Raw genomic sequence first — 20,724 nt, 5'->3', positions numbered from 1 at the left:
ATGCACCAGTCACTGGTAGGTGCTGTGATCACCTGCTAAATCTGTGAGAGATATGCACATGGAGAAAGTCACAGTTCCTGCTTTCAAAGGCCTTCTCAGAGAAAAGGAAAGGACACAAGGTAGTGTCATTTGAATTCCCCAAAACCTTCCCAGGAACTCCACACCAGTATTGCAATACTCCGTAAATGTTTGTTGAATGAATATTTGCTGAAATGGAGCACAGAATGTTCCTTCCCTGGTATTAAGATAAAGAGCGACATCTCAGGAGTCAGAGGCAGGATAAGGTTCCAATTGTAACAAATGTTGGACGGCAAGGAGAATAGAATGAGCCAGGGCCTATAGCCTGGCCAAGAAGAATTCATTAAGATCCCTTTTGGCACTCAGCCAGGTTTTTGGCTTCCAAGGGGGCTTGCGAGTGCCCAGGGTTTGTCCAGAGGGTCTATAGTCACCACACCCTCTGCCCACACGAAGGATAACTAGACAGCCTGAGAGGCAGGACCCCAGAGCAGCTTTTTCTACCCCCTAAGAGGTCTTACATGGCCTGGGGTCTCCCCTGTCCCTCTGGAGGAGCCCAAACCAGCCCCAGCCCCCATCACAGTGTTTTCCAAACAGGTGGAAGATGCTTTGGACAAATGGCCACCTGGCTGTGGGAGAGGGGAAGCCCCAGTGGACGTCTCTGGGGCTTCTGTGTCCCCAGGGAGACATGACTGGTGGAGAAGCCATCGCTGGCTCCCCATAAGCTTGGGCTCTGACCCTTGGCCTGGACAGTGGGGAACAGGCCTCAGGAGCCTGGAGAAGGGGGCCTTGAGGGAGGGCTCCAACCCCAGCTGCCTAGCAGTAGGTACAACAGGCCGCCGGGGCAGCAGAGACTGGGGGGGGGGGGCACCACCACCTGCTTTTCCTTGTTTTGTTTTCAGGGCACTAATTACTGTGCTGAGCTCCGAGCTGCCTAATGAGGCCGTTTGGATTTCCTGTTGTTCTGGCTTCCCAAGACCCTTAAAGGGCCAGCATCACTCTGGGAGCATGCCCTGAGTGGGACACGAACTGCTCTGGCAGGAGTGAGCACAGAGGGGCTATCCCTGGGCTTGGCCTGCAGGCCTGGAGCAGTGAGTGAAGAGGGGCTGGTCCAGTTCACGGCTCCCACACCCTCCATGAGTGCCCACTCAGAAGTGCCCACTCCGGAAGCAGGAACTTCAGAATCCTGTGGCCTGGCCAGAGTGCAGGGTGGGGAGGAGGAGGCAAGGAGGCCAGGGCTGAGGAGGAAAGGCTGGTGATGTCACCATTGCCCAGACTGTGAGAACCACTGCAGCACCAGGCAGGAGGGAAACGCTGTGACGTCCTGTCCCCCCCGCTGGAAAATAAACACTTGTTGTCTGAGTAGCCAGCGCCATTTCCGAAGGGGCAAGCTGGCATGGATAGAGGCCCAGAAACAGACCTGATCCTGGCAAAGTCCTACGGGTCAGACTGCACCCAACTCAGCCCTTCTATTGCACACCACCCAACAAGGATGCATGTGCCCTTTCTGTACCTTCGTAGCTTATGCAGGAGCTGAGCACAGCTGGGGATGCCAGGGAGCCCACTTCCACGCTTGCTGCAGGGTGCAGATGGGCTGGCAGGGCAGGTGAGGGGACACCATCTGCCTGCCTCTGATTTGAGGCACAGCCTCTGCCCCAGGACCTATCTATCCCAAATGAGTCTTGGGCTATAAACACCCAGGCTGTGGTTCTCTTGGATCCCTAGGAGGTCTGGCTTGTAGCGCCCTCCCCCACAGACAGGGTGACGACATTGTTGTTCTTATACGGGGCCTTCCGCCTAAAGTTCCGGCTCCACTAAATGGTGGGAATGAGGGTCCACAGGACAAAGTCAGCCTGGTTCCCGCAGCCACCTCAGAATGGACGGAATCCCCATTGTGTGCGGGCGCCCTGTGCCCGCCCTCCCTTACCCTCTCCGGACATGCCAACAAACAGCTCATTGAGCCTGGGGAGGAGCCCGAGGGACAACAATGTCCCCCAGCAGGCCAGGGCAGTGAGCTCAGCTGGGGGTGGGGGCTGCCATGGAGGGCGATGATCTCAGCCTGGGGAGGGTTGGTCCATGAGACAGGCTGACCTGAGCCTGGCCTTCCCCATGAGGCTGAGAAGGGCTGACCTGGGCAGCCTCACCCTGGCTGCCCCACCCCTGACCAAGCTGGAAATGGATCAGCATTTCTCACGCTTAAACTGCCCTGGCCCTGGGTGCCAAGCAGGTGCAGCAGGCAGGACCAGGGACCAAGCAGAACCATCCCAGACCCTTCCTCTGACTATGGACCCTTCCTCTGACTGTGCTATTCCAGAAGCCTCACAATTAGCACACACTGACCACAACAAGACTCAAAACAAGAGCATGCATTTTCTATGATCAGAACCATCTAAAGATTATGGGGCAGTTTAGGGAGGAGATGAGAATTCTATGCCTGGAGGAGTTTATATAGAATTATATAGTTAGTTATATAGAATTGATCTACATGCCCTAGAGAGTTTGCTCACCTTGAGCTTATATTTAGAAGTTTCTAGACATTGGGCCCCAGGTCCTTCCCCCAAGATACCCCTGAACTCCCTTTGTGAGTTCCTGGCCTGATCCAATACTTTCTGCTCTGCCTGGGCTGCCAGACAGGGCCTCAGGCCTCTGAGGGATACAGGAGAAGCTGGGGAGAGCTGGCCAGCAGAGTGACATGATCTAAGCTCCCCCCACTCACAGTACAGGAGCTGGGAAAGTCTGATGTTACTCTCCTGTTTGCAAGGGTCTACTGGAAAGTAGGGGGTTAAAGGAGGGAGCAGCTGCCAACACAAGGAAAGTATGGGGCCTGTCCCAGCAGGTCATCAAGACTCTGGCATTCTCAGGTACCCAGCCGTCCGTCCACTCGTGGAAGCTGCCAGCTCAGGGCCAAGACCTGGGCATCAGTGCATATTTGGACACCAGCCACAAGTGCAGAAAGATTCTTCACTGCCTCTGGTCTTCTCTCTGTGCCTCCCTGTCCCAGATTACTCTGTGTGCCACTGCCAGATGGTTGCTGTGTACCCTCTCCTGCTCAAGAGCCCACAGGCTCCCTAATGCCTCAGTCAAGTCCAAATTCATCTGCTGAATTCATGGTAGACTTCCATACCCTAGTTACCTAACTACATCTAACCCTCTGCATGTGAAGACTCTGCCCCAGACGTACCTACTTCATTTGCACCATGATCTCTCCATGCTCCCTGCCAGGAATGCCCACTCTTTATCTAGGTTCTGCTCTCTTTCCCTTCTCCCCCATGAAGCCTTCTGTGACCCTTGGGGCCCCAGTTCCTCTCTGAATACTGATTCTGCATACTGTCATACTCCTTTTCATGTGCCTCAATCTTTTTGTTTGTTTGTTTGTTTGTTTGTTTTGTGGGGGATTACTGGGGATTGAAGTCAAACACTGACCCACACTCCCAGCACTATTTTGTATTTTACTTAGAAACAGGGTCTCACTGAGTTGCTTAGCACCTTGCTGTTGCTGGGGCTGGCTTTGAACTCATGATCCTTCTGCCTCAGTCCCCCTGATCAGCTAGGATTACCGGCCTGCGCCACTGTGCCTGGCTGATATGCTTCAGTCTTAATCTCCATATCCCATGGACAATACAAACTAAATCATATGTCCCTCAGTGGCCTCACTAAACAGAACACAGTGCAAGGCACATGGTAGACCTCATCTGAAACTGAATGGCTATTGGATCCAAACTGTGAGTACATGTGTGTTGCACATGAATGTGTGTGCATACACACACAGGCCCCAGGAAGACTGACCACGGGATCTACAGCTCCATGCCCCAGATGGAACGGAACATGCACTTTACTTGCCTTCTTTTCTATTGTAGAAGTTTTTGTGTGTGGGGGGGTGGGTTTTGTTTTGTGGTTCTGGGGATCAAAGCTAGGACCTTCTACCTACTGAGTACACACTCTACCACTGAGTTTCAACCCTAGCCCTTGGTAGCATGGTTTTTGTTTTGTTTTTGTTTGGTTTTGTTTTGGTATCAAGGATTTAACCCAGAAGCATTTAATCACTGAGCCACATCCCCCAGCCCTTTAGCCCTTTTATTTTTTTTTACTTTGAGATTGGCTCCCATAAGTAGCCCAGGCTGGCCTCCAACCTTTGATCCTCCTGCCTTAGCCTCCCTAGCAGCTGGTATTACAGGTATGCACCACCACACCCCACTGAAGCTTGTCTACTTCTAAATGTACAGAGTTTACTCAAGCTGTTAATGAAATCCTGATGCTGTAGATCCTATTTGCTATTACTCTGGAATTGCCTATGAGCTCTCAGACCCCAAATTCTGAGACTTCAAAGTCTGTCCCTTTGCTGCAAAGTTCAGGTGTCTGGACAACTCCATCAGGCTTGGTTTTCTGAGAGTGGCATTCAGAGGTCTGGATGCAAGAGAGGCAATGTTACACGGGCTCATAGTGGCCTAAACTCTTTGGGACAAAGAAGGAACCCAGCTCTTGGTGCCTTCAGACCTCTGTGGATTTCTTCCTTGTGGACAGTCTAGACACCAGAATTCTCTGGGTTGGAGGTTCTCTGCTAATCACAAGGAAGACAAGTTATTCATTAGCAAGCATCATCATGCAATTCTCATCAACTCCAGGGGAGAGTTCAACTTGGATTAACAACTGGGACACACAGTGTAGACACTCTGTCACAGGAAGTTCTCCCATATGTCTAACCTAAATCCTTCCTGCCACCATTTAAGCCAGTTTCCTCTCATTCTAACCATAGTAGGAGATAGAGACGGCCAGTCATTAATTTCAGCTTAAGACCCATCACCTACTTGACCATGGCAGTCAGATTCCTCCTTAGCCTTCTCCAAGGATCAGTGACCTGTGTGCTCAAGCAGCTGTTCACAGAGTTGGCACCTGTCCCCAGTTCCTTTCCCTGGTTTCTTTCTCTGTGTATGAGAGTATTTGAAACAGTACTTCCTGGTTCAGGCCTAACCCTTCCTTCCAGGGAGACTGCTGGGGACTAAGGCTAGTCTGAGTAAGCCCCATTCCCAGGTTCCAGCTGCTGGAGAGAGCCAGAGGTGTCATCCCATCCCCCATGTCTTCGTGGCTTCCTTCAAGGCCTAAGGCCTGGGTGGCAGCTGGGATCAGGGATCAGAGATCAGAGGTTGTGTGGGCAAATGAGGAGAGGTCAGAGTTGCTTCTAGGAGATGAGTTGTCCCTCAGCAAGGGAAGGGGGAGGGCACACAAGGATCAGGGACTCCAAGGGGTGGAGATGAGGATGGGTCTTCACTCATAGAGGACCAGAGGCAGAAGAGAGGAGCCAGGTTGAGCAGAAGGTAGGAAGGCTTCCCACCCAGTAAAAGTCACAAAGAGGTTGCAGGGTTGGGGAGGGAGTAGGGGAAAAGACCATGAAGGTTGGCCTGATGAGGGCAGGTAAGAAAGCCTCTCTAGGGAGGAAAAACCTCAGGATAGGGAAGTTGTTCCAAGAGGTGGCTGATTCAAACTCAGATCCTGCTCCCCCACTCTGCTGTGTCCTTCAGCACAGGTTCTCTTGGCCCAGTGACTCCCAGGAGCACCTTTCCCCTGTGCCCTCTCTTCTCCCACCCTGTAAGACCCCTCTGAGTCTTCCGAGCCTTTAGGAATCCAGTCAGGAGGCAAGGACAGGCTGAGGCAAGGACTCTAGCCTGGGGGGTCTCTACACAGAGAACTGAACCTTCTCCCCGCACACTCCCTGCCACCCCCCAGCCTCCCTGCTCACGGGCTAGGGTGGGGACAGGAAGGAGTAGGGAAGGGGAAGCCAGGGGCTCTGGGAAAGTTGCTGTGAAGGCTGCCATAAACCCCAGCCTCCTCCATGGCTGGAAATACCCGCTCGTGGCTCCTGGCCCCAGCTTTCCAGGCATCCCCTGGGTTTGGCAGATGAAGCTGGGGCAGCTGCTGGGTCACCATCAAGCAAGCCCTTGCAGCCAGGCCTATCTCAGCCTCTGTAGCTGCCAAGTATTTACGCTGCCCCGCCTCTCTCCCCTTCTCTCCTCCAGGCCAGTGCCCAGGAGACCTGGGGAGAGCTTCCTACCCACCATGAGTCACAGTAAAAAGGTTTCAGGACCCTCAGCTTCTCTCTTGCTCCTACTATCTCTGCAGACAAAAGCCATTCTTATGGAGGAGACGGCTGGTCTGCACCAGTTACCTGAGTTCCAGATACCACCCATACTGAGTCTTTAGAGAAAGCCCAGGAGACTTGGAACTAGCCTAGGCCCCCAGGCTCCTGGGTGTCTGGAAGAGAGGCAATGGAAGGCACTCCTGGTCTCATGAGAAGCCAGAATACCACTCTGACTCATGTTCAGTGGTCCCACCTACTTGGACATCCTTTATTTGGCACTTCTGGGTCATGGGTCTTTAGCCATCAGCCAGTGGACAGTCTAGCCCAGTTAGTGTTCTCTCTTGGTGACACAGGGAAGGTTGACAGTAGCCTCAAAGATCAGGACAATTCAGAAGCAGCCTCTTCTTCTCTCCATGGCCATTGCTCTCAAATACCACCCTCCAGGAGGAGAGGTACCAACTTGAGACTTACTCTTGACCTTGGGGGAGGGTCATCTCTAGAAGGCTAAGGGCACAGGCAATCGTTTTACATTTCACATCTTCTCCAAACCCATTCTCAAAACTCCAGTCTCCTCCCTCCAGTCAAGAACTTTGTCACACCCTCTTCCTGTGAAAGGTCCTCAAATGGTTGACCTTTTCACACTTTCCTCTCTCTTTCTACCCCTACCCTTTGCTCCTTGTGTCTCATCCCCTATGAATGTTTGTCTTGGGCTCTCCTCTTTCTTCCCCTTCTCCCTGGAATTCATTTGCTGTCAGAGATTACCTCTCTAATCCAAGTCTGCCCTTCCGCTGGCTGCATGTCACCTGAGGGAAAGGAAATAAATTATTATTTATTAGGCCTTGCAAATGGGTAATCTGATATAGTCCCAGATCACTAGTATTATCTCCATTGCACAGATGAGAAAACTAAGGTTTGAGTTGAAGTAAAATTACAAGACCAAGAACACATGGCTAGGAAGTGCTGGGAGCCAAGTCCCTATCATGTTTATTTACCAGACTGACAAGAAAGGGTGGGCAGAACCCCCATCCCACCTCAGTGCTCCACCCAGCTCAGCCCCCTTGAAATTCTTCAGAACTCAGTGTCCCTCAGTGTCCATGCCCCTCCCCTTCCTTCTCCCAGGGGCCCTCACATTTTATCTTCAGTCACTGTATCCTGTTCCTTCCTTGAACCAGCCCCCCCTTCCCAAGCGAGGCCACGGCTAAGTCATCATTTGGTCTCCTTGGCCAGCTTCAGGCCTGACCTATGGGGAACCCACTCTGTCCGCGGGAAAAACCCGGAGCAGGCAGTTCCTTGTAGGGGCTCCCAAGAGAGGTGCACTAGGCCCCGCAGGGCGCCGCCAGCTGAGCGGGAATCCAGTCCTTAACCGCTGGCGCCCCTCGAGGGGAGGGGCGAAGGCGGAGGTGGTTCTGCGGCGGCATCTGTCCCAGGCGGGCGGGAAGCTGCTGCATTAAATTGTAAAATCGATTTATTGACCGGCAGGTGCGAGCAGCAGCAGATGGAGAGTAGCGCTGCCGGGGCGCATCTGCGGGGAGCGGCGGCATCGATCCTGGCCCCCTTTTGAAACCGTCCGTCCTGGTCCTTTCTGCCGGCTCAATCGCAATTGCAGGGCCAAGGTCCGAGAAACAGTGGCGCCTGAGTGGCTAGGGTAGCTCGACGCCCTTTCCCTACCCCCTCCTGGCTGTAGGGCCTGGGCTGAGCCCCCACGGCTGGCAGACTTTGCCAGCCCCACTGCCCCAGTTGGCACGCGGCGGGTCGGGCTGACGCGTGGCAGCGCCCTGCGGCAGATGAGGCACGCGCCGGCCTCATTTCAATGTGAATGGATCGAATGGAGCAGCCATGTGGCAGCAACAGTTTGCAAATCTCCCCGCCTTCTGTGCAGCTCTCGGGCCGCCGCTCCCTGCACGTGGCCCCTTCTCCGCATCCACCACAGCAGCGCCCCTCAAGGCTTAAGCGCTCCGCCCCAGCCAGGCCTGCTTCCCCGCCCCCAACCTGCCCATCGGGCTCTGTGGCAGGGACCCCACTGTGTTTCTACCCTTTTGCAGTGTGCCGGGTCGAGAGCGCTGTTCCCTGGGAGGAATGGGGGGGGGGGTGAGGGATAAAACTACTAGAGAACTCGGAGCTGCGCCCACGACTCTGCGCAAGGCTTGTAGGCCACACAGCTGGGAAGAAGTGCAGAGACTACAGGGCTCCGGCTCCGGACGTATTCCAGTGACCCGGGGTCAGTCTGAGTGCACTGCGGAAGGCAACCTTGGTGTTTCCTGGCTCCAGGTGCTAGTTCTGCCTGCTGCGGGAATGATGTGTAGTGGTAGCGCAATAGCCAAGCTGAAAGGACAGCAAAGTAGAAGACCTCTTGGGGCGGGGGCTGTGGGCCTCGGTGTGAAGTCAGGCTTCCACTCTGGTCTGGCTTCCGACGCTGGGCAGGGTCGAGATTGAGGAACTGTGGATCCGAGAAAGACTCGCAGTTAGTGGGAGCCCAGGTTGGTCTGAACCAAGTCGAAGTCCACTCTCCTGGGCGTGGTCAAGCGTCTACATCAGTCATAGGAACAGTAGACTCTGATGAAGAGTCCCCAATCCAAGTGATCTGCGACCTCTTTATCGCCTCCCTGTTTCCTACTCCTTTTTTGAGCCCCAAGAATGAAAATTTCATCCTTCCGCTGGAGTGTGGAAGTGAGGTGTTCCAGAATTGGGGTGTCTGTCCAGAAACATTCAGGCCCATTCACTTGGATTCCCTGCCTGCAGCGCGACCCTTTCGGGCTCAGAAATTGGGCAAAATTCTACCCCAGCAAAATGGAGTGATAGTAGGTACTCAGGGAAAAGGATGGGGTCCTGGCCAGGTAGTGAGCTTTTGGACAACGCCCCATGCAAGCAGGTGTTTCTGGTAAGGAGGAAAATTTACTGTTTTCCTCCCAGGTTCAGAGACTATCTAGAACACTAGAATCCCTTGCAGTGATCCCAACTTTTGTTTGGTCCTTGACCATGGGCAAAACGTTTTGGGGGACGTTAGTCCAGGTGTATATGAGGATAGAGAAAGTTCCAGATCTGCCAGTATTGATAGAGATGCCTCCTGGGGAAATGGATGTCTCTCTTGAGGGTCAGGGAAGTGCCATATCCAAAAAAAAAGGATCATGTTTTTATGAACTCCCAGGCCAGGATTTAGGAATGGAAGCGGATAGAGCTTGGTGGGGCTGGATGCCAGCTCAGAGAAGAGCGAGGAGCACCTTCTGGCATCCTAGGCAGGACTAGAGAGCCATAGAGTATTCACGGAGAGAGGATCTGGAAGCCCACTTGCCAGGATTGCCGGGAGGCACACTCTGGGCTCCCCCTCCCTCGGGCCTGGGACTCCGCCTGCCCATAACCTACATTAACTCTCGGAGCAGCCTGGGCCCATCTGCCGGCCCCCGCCCCACCTCGGTTCCCCACGCCAACCCGCTCGCGCCAGATGGTGGCTGGGAGGGGTGGCCGTGCGTGGGGGACCCCGGAGCCCGTCGCCTCACCTCGCCCCTCCCCCAACCCACGCTCCCAACCTCTTGTATCTCATCCTCCCGCCCCCCAATCCTCCACCACCACCACCCGAGTCAAAAAATCAGACCATGCTTGGCATTGGCAGCTGTTGGGCTCCGCGCCGCGCCCCCCTCCCTGCCTGCGGCCTCCCCCGGGCCCGCGACGCGTCCCCGCTCCCCCCGCACTGATCTTATCGTTCGGCGACAGCCATCACTGCGCGGGCGGGCTGACAGCTGAAGCCACAGGGCCCCCGCCGCCCTCAGCGTCGCAAAGAGAGAGAGACCTCCCGGGCACCCTCGAGACTGGGAGAAGCTGGCCCTCGCGGTCTGCGGCCTCCAGGGATCACGCCGGGTTCCGGGAAAGCAGCTGCGCCGCTGCCTCTCGAAGTGAGGCCACCCGGGAGAGTCGCGCGGGCGAGACGAGTGAAGCCGCCCCAAACTCAAACAACTCGGTGCGACTCCAGTTCCACCTCACATCCTGCCCTATGAAGGAGAGTACTCGGGCCTGCCTGGTCTCAGTCCCTCACCTTGACTCTCCAGTGGCCCGAGTCAACTCTGGAGTCAGGAGAGTTCCTCCCTGCCCCAGCGGAGCTACAGGACGCGGGCGGGGGCTTGGGGTTGCTGGAGTGGGGGGACAGGGTGGGCAGTAGGCGATGGAGCTGAAGCTGGACCCAGGTGAGGGAGGCCCTGAAGGAGGAGTCAGAACCTCATTAGCATACAGCTGAGGACGCGCCCCCCTCCTACCTCGGGGACCACGCCCCGCCTTCCCCCACCTCGGGGACCAAGCGTCTGGGCACTGGCACGAGCCAAGCCCAGGCTGGGGTCAGAAGTGAATAGACACGCGCTGGGCACGCCCCCGCAGCTAGAGAGGGAGACGCCCACCAGGTATACTTGGAAGACCAGAATCTTAGACGCTTGGCTCCTCGCCTTGCTCCGAGTGGTCACTGAGAGGTTAATGCGTGCGCTGGCTTCTCGGCTGAGCAGGGGACGCTAGGTGGGTGGGCGCTGATAGGTTGGAGGCCGATGAGGCGAGGACTCTCGAAGCTCCGGGAAAGAAAAGAAGGAAATAGAGGTCCTCCGGCTCTGGTTTTCGCTTTCTGGGCTTAAGTTCTTTTTACCTGCTCCAAGACTGCAGGTAAATAGCGCCCGCCGCCGAGGCACCGCCTACGGGGACTCCCTAGTGTCTCCGCCTCCTGGACCATCCGGGAACCACCCGCTGACCCCCCTCTGTTTCCCTCGGCCACCCTCCTATCCTCCGGCAGCCAGGGTCTCAGCCCTTAGCCAGGCGATCATCTCGGCACGCGTAGAGCTGGGGGGTGGGGGCCCAGTGTTTCAGAGAGGAACCAAGGGGCGGGGACTTGCGCGCGAATGGCTAGCGGGGGGGAGGGGGCAGCGGGGGCGGAGGCCCCCTCCGGTCGGTGCTGGGACTGTAGCAGCTAGAAGCCCGAAGGGGAGGGGAGAGTGACCATGAGTCTGTCTGAGTGACAGGCGGCTAGCAGAGGAGCCAATATATATAAGGAAGGCTCCGGAGCTCGCAGGTTTCAGTAGCGGCGCTGTGCGCAGGCCGGGAACACGAGGCCGAGAGCCGAAGCTCAAGCCGCTTCGGTGCAGTGTACCTCGGCATCAGCCCACTTGCAGCCCTAGGATTAGCTCGAAGACACGTCCTTATCACTGCCGCCGCCCAGTCGCCCTCACCTGGATTACCTATCGAGGCAGCTGCAACGGAGCTAGGGAGAGGGCGACGAGGGAACAGCATACCGAGAGAAGCCAGTTTTTTCAGGAATCCTGTTGGCTGGAGGACGCGCGGGAAAGCGGCATCCCCAACAGAACCAGGTTCAGGGCCGGCGAGTGGAGAAAGCGACGCCCCAGGGGATGGCAGCCGTGGTTAGGAGCGCCTTTGGCTGGGCGCTACTGCTGCTGGTGGCACTTTGGCAGCAGGTAACGTCCCGCGCCCTCTCCGCCCCCTCCCGCCACGCTCCGGGCCTGAGCCCCGGCGCCCGCTGAGCTGACCGCTCCCCTCCCTCCTTCCCTCGGTCCCTGTGCAATAGCGCGCGGCGGGCGCAGGCGTCTTCCAGCTGCAGCTGCAGGAGTTCGCCAACGAGCGCGGCTTATTGGCCAGTGGGCGGCCGTGTGAGCCCGGTTGCCGGACTTTCTTCCGCGTCTGCCTTAAGCATTACCAAGCTGTCGTCTCTCCCGGGCCCTGCACCTTCGGCAGCGTCTCCACGCCGGTATTGGGCACCAACTCCTTCGCAGTCAAGGATGACAGTAGCGGCGGGGGCCGAAATCCTCTCCAACTGCCCTTCAATTTCACCTGGCCGGTGAGCACAGCCTGGGTGCATTGGGAGATCACGGAAGCCGAAAGGAGGGAGTGCCCTGGGACCAAAGCCCTCTCCCTAGAATTCCTCCCCGCTTCCTCAGAAACGCCCAGGGACGCATTCTCTCCTGGCCCTTTCTTTTCGATTCTCTCCTGGGATCTCATCCATGGAGAAGGCTCTCACCAGTCTCCGCCTTCCCAGTTTTACGCCCCCCCCCCCAAGCTCTTGGGACACTGTTTGCATTATCTACCACCCTGGCTTAGCAAAAATCACCCCCTACACAGCATGGCTTTCACTTACACTCCTCCATCCTTCATCCCTCCCCCTACTCTTGGGTTCTCTTCTCGTTTTCCCAGCTTCTGCGCTACACTGTGGGCAGACCCGTTATGTTGACCCGGGCGCAGTAACTGTATCCTGCAATTAGATTAATTAAATCGGCTGCCACAAGGCACCCCCTTCTCTCTCGCCCTGCTCATCTCACTCTCTCTCTCGGTCCCCCACCCCCTTTCGCTTCCCAGGGTACCTTCTCACTCATCATAGAAGCTTGGCACACGCCAGGAGACGACCTGCGACCAGGTGAGTAGCTCTTCTTCAGCCACCACAGGGGGGCGACACCGCACAGCGCCGAAAGAGTTAACCTGTTATAGGCGGGGGAAGTGCGGGGTTGGGAGTGGGGGGCAGGACGCTTAGCTTGGCCTGGAGCTGCGCGCCGCGCTGGACGCTCGGATTCCGCTTGCTGCCTGGACTCAGAGCACAATTGCGTTTCCTGAGGGTTATTTTTGGCGTGGGAACGCGGGGAGCACGGCGGTGAGAAAGGCTGAAGCTGCCAGCACCGCTGACGGGCCCCTTCCTGTATTTTACACCTTTCGTGAATTCCGCTCCTTTGGAAAGGGAATAATGGCTTTGGGATGTTGTTCTGACACAGAGGAAAAGGATATTTCAGCAGCACAACAATTCTCACTTTGAAAAGGAAAAAGAAAACCATTACCTACCTCTGGGGGCAGAACCCTTGAATACCAAAGGACCCCCCTGCTCCCAGTCCTTCTTGCCCTGGGAAGCTTTTCTTTTTCTTTCTTTTTTTCCCTCCCGTTTTTTCCACTCTGTCTGCTTTTCCTCTTTCTCCTCCCTATCTGCCTCCAGAACACTGGGATATCCTAACATCCTTCTATTGTCCCCTTTTTGAATGATATCAGGTCCCCTGCACATGCGTACACATAGAGCAGCTGAACAGTAGGACTTGTGTCTCAGGGTCCCTCTGGCCTGTGCTTGCTGGCAAGTGGGGGTCATATGGTCAACTAGGCTGATTTGTTGGCTGACCATTATAATCACAACTGGGGAGAGGGGCACTGGCCAGTAAGTTACCTGCACTCTTGGGACAGGCTGCCTTACCTTGACCTGACCCTCTGTCCTTTCAGAGGCCTTGCCACCAGATGCACTCATCAGCAATATTGCCATCCATGGTTCCCTAGCTGTGGGTCAGAACTGGTTACCATATGAGCAAAACAGCACCCTGACAAGGCTGCGCTACTCTTACCGGGTCATCTGCAGTGACAACTACTATGGAGAAAACTGCTCTCGCCTATGCAAGAAGCGTGATGACCACTTCGGCCACTATGTATGCCAGCCAGATGGCAGCCTATCCTGCTTGCCCGGTTGGACTGGGGAGTACTGTGATCAGCGTAAGCAGCCAAGCCCCTATAAGTGCATAAGGGAGGTCCCCCAGCAAGCATGGTGAACTTTTCTTGGCTTCTGCCTATCTCCCTCACAGAGCAAGCCTGGGCTACCTACTAGCTAGGCCTCAGGGCCACCTACGGATGCTGAGCAGGGCTTGTGCTCAGACCTCCTCTCTCTTCCTAATCCTCCTCCCCATCGTGCCAAAGCCCACAAAGAATCCCCACATTGAATTCCATCCAGCATGGATTCTTTTTCCCTGTGTCATTGTTTCCCTTTGAGAAGACATGGCTTCTCTGGGAGGCTGAGATGGGGAAGTGAGCCCAGGATAGCAGGGGTACCCCCAGGCTTGGAGGGGAGAGTGGAGCGTCAGCATCCTTGGTTCTCCATCCTCATCCAGCCCTGTCTTCTTTCGTTAGCTATCTGTCTATCTGGCTGCCATGAACAGAACGGCTACTGCAGCAAGCCAGCTGAGTGCCTGTGAGTAAGGGACAGGAAGTGGGGCAGGGAGCCCTTCTTGGCCAGGCCTCTCATCTCATTCTCAGCCTCCTTTTGTCCCACAGCTGTCGCCCAGGTTGGCAGGGTCGTCTGTGCAATGAATGTATCCCCCACAATGGCTGTCACCACGGCACCTGCAGCATCCCCTGGCAGTGTACCTGTGACGAAGGTTGGGGAGGACTGTTCTGTGACCAAGGTGAGTCAGGGAGGGAGAGATGAGGCAGGGACCGGAAATGAGACACAGTGTCTGGACCCTTCTTCCATGGCAGCTGCTAACTTGGCTTTGCCATTGTCTTTCAAGGACCTTGGGACTTTTTAAAGAATCTTTACAACTAGCCTTGAATAAGTTTGTGGGTCCTTCCCCAGGTGCTAGAGAAACCTGGTGGTTAAAGAAGCCAGGAGGGTGACAGATTGGTAGCCTGGAAGTTGCACTCATAAATTCTAGCAAAGCCAAAGGGAAAGAGATGCCAGGCTCAGTTCCTCTTTCTGCCTTGTAGTTACCTATTAACCCTCTGAATGTTTGCTTACCTTGCAAGGCTGTTTGAGCAGCTCTCCCCTAAACAGCTGTCTGGTGGGGTGTGCCCACCAGCCGCTCAGGGCTGTGGCTGAGGTGGGCCTCTGGGTGGAGGGAGTGACATTCAACTGACTTTTCAGTGTGGGCACAAACAACCTCTCCTTCTCCCCCCGTGGCACCTGCCAGGCAGCTGCTTCAGCCCATGCAGTCTCTGCTTGGCATTTGGGGCTAGTCATTCTTCTGACTGTACATGAATCTTTGAGCCCCAACTTTGGGGAAAGGTCTTTCTTTCTACATCCTAGTAGCCAGCTAGAGCATGTGCCTCCCATTTTCAGAGTCCTTTGGTGTGCCAGAAACACCTTTGCTGCCTCAGAGACACTATACAAGACTGGTTAGAGTGGGGAGGGATTTTCCAGGCTTAAAGAACTTGCCTGGGCCCTGACTTGCTATTGACAAGGGAGTGAAATTAGGTCCCTGTACTGTATTGTGTTTGTATGTGTGTGTATTCCTCTCCTCTCCATTCCCCCAACGCCAACACACACACATCTGGTTCCTACTCATTCTCTCTCCTCTGTCCACATTTGATCCCAGGTGACACAATCATATACTCATCATATGCAAACACAGCCCTCACAGTTTCTATATTTGCTCTGTCTGGTTCTCCCTCCCTACCCTTCCCCAATAAGAAAACAAATACTTACAATTCAAAATACCCTTTTAACACCTCCTCCTTTAAAAAATGCTTGATCATTGGGGCTGAGGCTACAGCTCAGTGGCAGAGCACTTGCCTAGCATGTGTAAGACACTGGGTTTTGATCTTTAGCACCACATAAAAATAAACACATAAAATAAAGGCATGCTGTCCATCTACAACTGCAAAAATTTTTTTTAATTAAAATAAAATGCTTGTCACTACCTACCTATGATAGTTCTTATCTCCCCTGTACCATTTCCACCTGTTGAAATTTTACCCCTTTTCAGGTTTCTCTTGGCTTCTCGCCCTCCATGGAGCCTTTTGTGACTTCTTCCCTGATCCAAGGCCTTGCTCTCCTTTCCTCTGCCTCTTCCTATCTTCACCCTTCTCTGGCTGCAAGTGTTTATCAGCTTACCTGGCAGGAAGTTATCCAATTGTTTTATCAGCCTTGATTGATTGCATTGGTCATATTGGTTCCAGGTGCATCAACATACATGATTTCATTGGCAGGGAAGGAACGATAATTGTGCCTGGAAGACTGAGTTGAAGCCTCTTTGGGCCAAACATGGGGATGAATTTGCACTATAAGGAGCCTGGAGGTGGGAGTATCTCTGGCTTTGCTCAGCTGGTTGGTTTCTGTCTCTGCAGATCTCAACTATTGTACCCACCATTCCCCGTGCAAGAACGGTGCAACATGCTCCAACAGTGGCCAGAGGAGTTATACCTGCACATGTCGCCCAGGTTACACTGGTGTGGACTGTGAGCTGGAACTCAAGGAATGTGACAGCAATCCTTGTCGCAATGGAGGCAGCTGTAAGGTGAGGCCCAGGCCAGAATAAGAAACAGAAGTCTAGCCAGGTGGTATCCAGGCACCTCCAGTCTAGGCAGCCAATTGATGTGCAGTCATGGATAGGTGCTGTGGGCAACTGGAGCCCAGCACTCCCATCACACACCCCCAGGGTGTGACTTTTGCCCTTTATGTTTTTTCTCTAGGACCAGGAAAATGGCTACCACTGTCTGTGTCATCCTGGCTACTATGGGCTACACTGTGAACATAGCACCTTGACCTGTGCTGACTCCCCCTGCTTCAATGGAGGCTCCTGCCGTGAGCGTAATCAAGGGGCCAGCTATGCCTGTGAATGTCCCCCCAATTTCACTGGCTCCAACTGTGAGAAGAAAGTAGATAGATGCACCAGTAATCCATGTGCCAATGGTAAGTTTACTTGCCTTGCTAAGAGCCTTCTGGTGAGGAGATGCTGAACAGCCAGGCACAATGATGCATGCTTTAATCCCAGCAACTGTGAGGCAGAGGCAGGAGGATTGCAGGTTTGGAGTCACCGACTTAACAAGGCCCTCAGCAACTTAGTGAGACCCTATCTCAAAATAAAATAAATAAGTACATAAATAATAAAAGGGATTAGGGATGGAGTTCAGTGGTAAAGTGCCCGTGGATTCAATCCCCAGTACATAAAAAGGTACTGAACATTCTAGATGCCTTGTGCCACACTGTTCCTATTATCTGTCTTTGATGTGGCTGTGAAGATGAAATGAAACAATGATAATTAAATTTATTTGAGCAGTTACTACTTACCATCAGGTGCTCTTACCTTCATGAACCTTCCTCTCTAACCCTCAGAGGTATTCTATGAGGGGATAGCTGAGGCTTAGGGATAAGGTAAAATGACAGGCATCAGATCCCCAGCTAGAGAGAGCCAGCTGAGATTCAAACCTAAGCATATATGTCTTATTCCAAGGTTTTACAAAATGCTAGTTATTTTTATATATGAGTCCACTGAGGCATAGAGAACTAGGTTCACCCCAAACTCTAGGTCTCTTGGGTCTTTGCACAGTTCTCTCTTTGCAGTAGATTCTGTCCATGTTGGTTGTGTGCATGGAGATGGAAGGGCTCAAACTCACTGCTGGGATGGGTCCCCCACCCCCTGCACCTGGAGATTCCCAGACTTTTGTTGACTTGTGCTCTGTCTTCTCACAGGGGGCCAGTGCCTAAGCAGAGGTCCAAGCCGCATGTGCCGCTGCCGTCCTGGATTTACAGGCACCCACTGTGAAATTCACATCAGTGACTGTGCCCGCAGCCCTTGTGCCCATGGTGGCACTTGCCATGACCTGGAGAATGGGTTCATGTGCACCTGCCCTGCTGGCTTCTCTGGCAGGCGCTGTGAGGTGCGGATACCCAGTGATGCCTGTGCCTCAGGGCCCTGCTTCAATGGGGCCACCTGCTACACTGGCCTCTCCCTGGACAACTTTGTCTGCAATTGCCCTTATGGCTTTGTGGGCAGCCGCTGCGAGTTCCCTGTGGGGTTGCCACCCAGCTTCCCGTGGGTGGCTGTCTCCCTGGGTGTGGGGCTGGTGGTGGTGCTGGTGTTGCTGGGCATGGTAGCAGTGGCTGTGCGACAACTGCGGCTTCGGCGACCGGATGATGGCAGCAGGGAGGCCATGAACAACTTGTCGGACTTTCAGAAGGACAACCTGATCCCTGCCGCCCAGCTCAAGAACACAAACCAGAAGAAGGAATTAGAGGTGGATTGTGGCATGGACAAGTCCAACTGTGGCAAACAGCAGAACCACACATTGGACTATAATCTGGCCCCAGGGCCCCTGGGGCGGGGAACCTTACCTGGAAAGTATCCCCACAGTGACAAGAGCTTAGGAGAGAAAGTACCACTGCGGTTACACAGGTGAGTTGCGCTTGAAGGCCCAGGGTCTGGTCGTGGACTCCTAGGTGGTCTTGCCCAGGCTCCTAGGTAATCGAGAGAGACTGGCTCCAGGCCCTGACTGCTTTTAAACAAATGGGGTTTTGTTACTGACTGGAGGATCCTATGGCAAGATTTCTGCTAGGAGGCTAGGTGTAGTGATATAAGTGGTATAATCACAGCTACTTGGGAGGCTGAGGCAGGAGCATCATGAGTTTGAGATCAGTCTTAGCAACATACAAAGACTATCTCCAAGAAAAAAAAATTCTATAGGGGTTCTTTGCTAGGGAAAGTCCTCTCATTCATTTGTTCATTCATTCATTCACAAATGTCCAGGACCCATAGTGTTTCTCTTATGACTTCCATTTTCCATGGTGTGGCTCTAGTAGCTAGGCTGACTTTCTAGATGTTAGTGGTATGGTTGGGGTCCTGTAGCTCTCAGGAGCCTGTTGATAACTGCCCCCCTTAAAAGGCCACCATTGGGTACCTCTGGCCCATTTCTTCCCCCCGGACCACCTGTGTAAGTGCTCTTTGGCTCTACAGGGTCCAGATTATTGCCCCTGCCCTCCCCCTATTTTTCCTTCCTTCTCTCCCTCACACTCACCCGGTCTTATGTTCCCTCAGTGAAAAGCCAGAGTGTCGAATATCAGCGATATGCTCCCCCAGGGACTCCATGTACCAGTCTGTGTGTTTGATATCAGAAGAGAGGAACGAATGTGTCATTGCCACGGAGGTGAGTGTTAGACTTGCCTTCCCTGCCAGCTTGTCCCCCGCCGCTTTGTGTGGATGGGAAAGTGGTCTGGTCACTCTTGACCCCATGAGCCACTCCTGAAGGGTCGATCAGAACCCCTCCTTGGCAGACCACATTCAGTGGTTTTTGGTCTCTGCTGGCCTTGTTGCTAAAGAGGGTCTGAAACAGGATCAGGTGGCACACTTGGCCTGGTCTCTCTTGCTGCGTTGGTTCTAGGCAGGGAAACCACAGTACCTGGCCATTTCCCAGGTACTGGTGGGTGAGAATGGTTGCCTCATGACCTCTTGTCACTTCCCTGGATTTCTCCACTGGACTACCTCATGAGTGCAAGCTCCCAGGCATCTGTTTGTGTTGGAGTAGAAGCCTAGGGGAACTGTCTTCCCTTCCCAGCTTCCCTGTCTGCTCCATTGGCTTCTCCCAGGAAGGTCCAGGGAAGTTCCAGATGAAATGCTTATGCCCACGGCTGGGGATGTGGCTCAAGCGGTAGCGCGCTTGCCTGGCATGCGTGCAACCCGGGTTCGATCCTCAGCACCACATACCAACAAAGATGTTGTGTCCGCAGAGAACTAAAAAATAAATATTAAAAATTCTCTCTCTCTCTCCTCTCTCACTCTCTCTTTAAAAAAAAAAAAAAAGAAAGAAATGCTTATGCCCAGAGTAACACATTTCCCCATTTGTACCTTCCACAGGTATAAGGCATAAGCCTACCCAGAATACCCCAGCTTTGGCCCAGCAGCTGGACCTTCCTTCTGCATTGTTTACATTGCATCCTGGATGGGACGTCTTTAATATGCACCGTGCTGCTCTCAGGAGGAGGAGGGGATGGCATGAACTGGACAGATTGTGAACTTGCCAAGAGATGCACCGCCCCTGCATACCTTTGAGTATCTGTCTGGCATCAGATTAGCAGCTGTGCCAGCTAGGGGAACAGAGGAGAGGAGAGGTGCCACTTGGGCCTGGTTTTTCAGCAGTGGCCTTCAGAGGGCTCCTTCTGGGGCTCTGGCCTGTTTTCTAGAGAGTGGCAGTGGCCATGGGGCTCGGAGCTGCTGTGGCATCCATTGGCATCTGTGTTTCCCAAGTGCCTTTGGCCCAGGCTCCAAAGTGATAACTGGGCCCAAATCAGAAAGGAGAGAGGGGGCCAGTAAGGGCAGGTCTTCCTTTGCGCAGGAAAGCCGCTGGGTACAGCTCTTGCCAGGGGTTGCCCTGCAGGTGAAGGAACACAAGAAGAAAGAGGAGCACTTTCTGCCCCATGCCTCTAAGCACTGCATGTGGGCCTTGCCTGGAAATGCCACCCAGCCTCTTGCTGGCCTAGGCCCACTGGGCAAGAGCATTGATAAATCTTACCCAGATTCTACCACCTTCTGGCCCTGGGAGCAGATGGGGTGAGGGCCTGACCCTTCTGCCAGCCAGGGGTGCCACTTGTGAGCTCAGGGCAGTTATGTTGGAAATGCCAACAAGGGAGAAATCAGGTGCTGCTGTCACCTGAGCTTCTTCCTGCCTCAAACCCATTCCTACAACCATGAGCCTGGGCTCCGCCCATGCCCATTACTGCTCCCAGACCACCCCCGAAGCCCATCTTCAGAAATCAATAATATGAGTTTTATTTTTTTTGTAGTTTATTTTGGAATCTAGTATTTCGATAATTTAAGAATCAGAAGCACTGGCCTTTCTACATTTTATAACATTATTTTGTATATAATGTGTATTTATAATATGGAACAGATGTGTATAGGAATTTATTACTTCTTGGGTCCTGTCTTTGTTGTGGTAGGAATGGGAATACTCCAGCCTTCTCACCCCAAAGAATTCTTAACACCCCTTTCTCATACTGCCACCAAGTGCCCCACTGGGACCTGTGCATACACTTGAATTTGACATGTTATATGAAGAGCCCTTGTTCCCATCCAGTCACTTGGTGTTTGTGCCAGTTACAGGAGCATGCATCTCACCCATTTCACCCCCATTCTGGGCCAGCCTTCCTT

General features: G+C 53.9%; 1 protein-coding gene across 1 annotated transcript; it reads left to right on the top strand.

Annotated features, from left to right (window-relative positions):
- Positions 1 to 11,138: 11,138 nt before the first annotated feature.
- On the top strand, positions 11,139 to 20,479 carry DLL4 (delta like canonical Notch ligand 4). Its single transcript, XM_081289378.1, has 11 exons — positions 11,139 to 11,526; positions 11,637 to 11,906; positions 12,422 to 12,479; positions 13,319 to 13,582; positions 13,994 to 14,054; positions 14,138 to 14,268; positions 15,929 to 16,098; positions 16,274 to 16,493; positions 17,274 to 17,976; positions 18,616 to 18,724; positions 19,432 to 20,479. Exons 1-11 carry the CDS (start codon positions 11,461 to 11,463, stop codon positions 19,435 to 19,437), a joined length of 2,058 nt encoding a protein of 685 aa, XP_081145504.1. The 5' UTR covers positions 11,139 to 11,460; the 3' UTR covers positions 19,438 to 20,479.
- The last annotated feature ends 245 nt before the right edge of the window (positions 20,480 to 20,724 follow it).

This window comes from Spermophilus citellus (genome assembly GCF_964194105.1).
Source record: "Spermophilus citellus genome assembly, chromosome: 4".
Lineage (NCBI taxonomy): Eukaryota > Metazoa > Chordata > Mammalia > Rodentia > Sciuridae > Spermophilus > Spermophilus citellus.
This window is presented reverse-complemented; position numbering and strand designations above follow the sequence as displayed.

What these genes read in the sequence shown, in the direction of transcription:
- DLL4 (XM_081289378.1), top strand. Translation starts at nt 11,461, where the DNA reads ATGGCAGCCGTGGTTAGGAGCGCCTTTGGCTGGGCGCTACTGCTGCTG. An exon ending in AGCAAGCCAGCTGAGTGCCT is followed by an intron (nt 14,055 to 14,137) that starts GTGAGTAAGGGA and finishes TTTGTCCCACAG; the next exon opens with CTGTCGCCCAGGTTGGCAGG. An exon ending in AGGACTGTTCTGTGACCAAG is followed by an intron (nt 14,269 to 15,928) that starts GTGAGTCAGGGA and finishes CTGTCTCTGCAG; the next exon opens with ATCTCAACTATTGTACCCAC.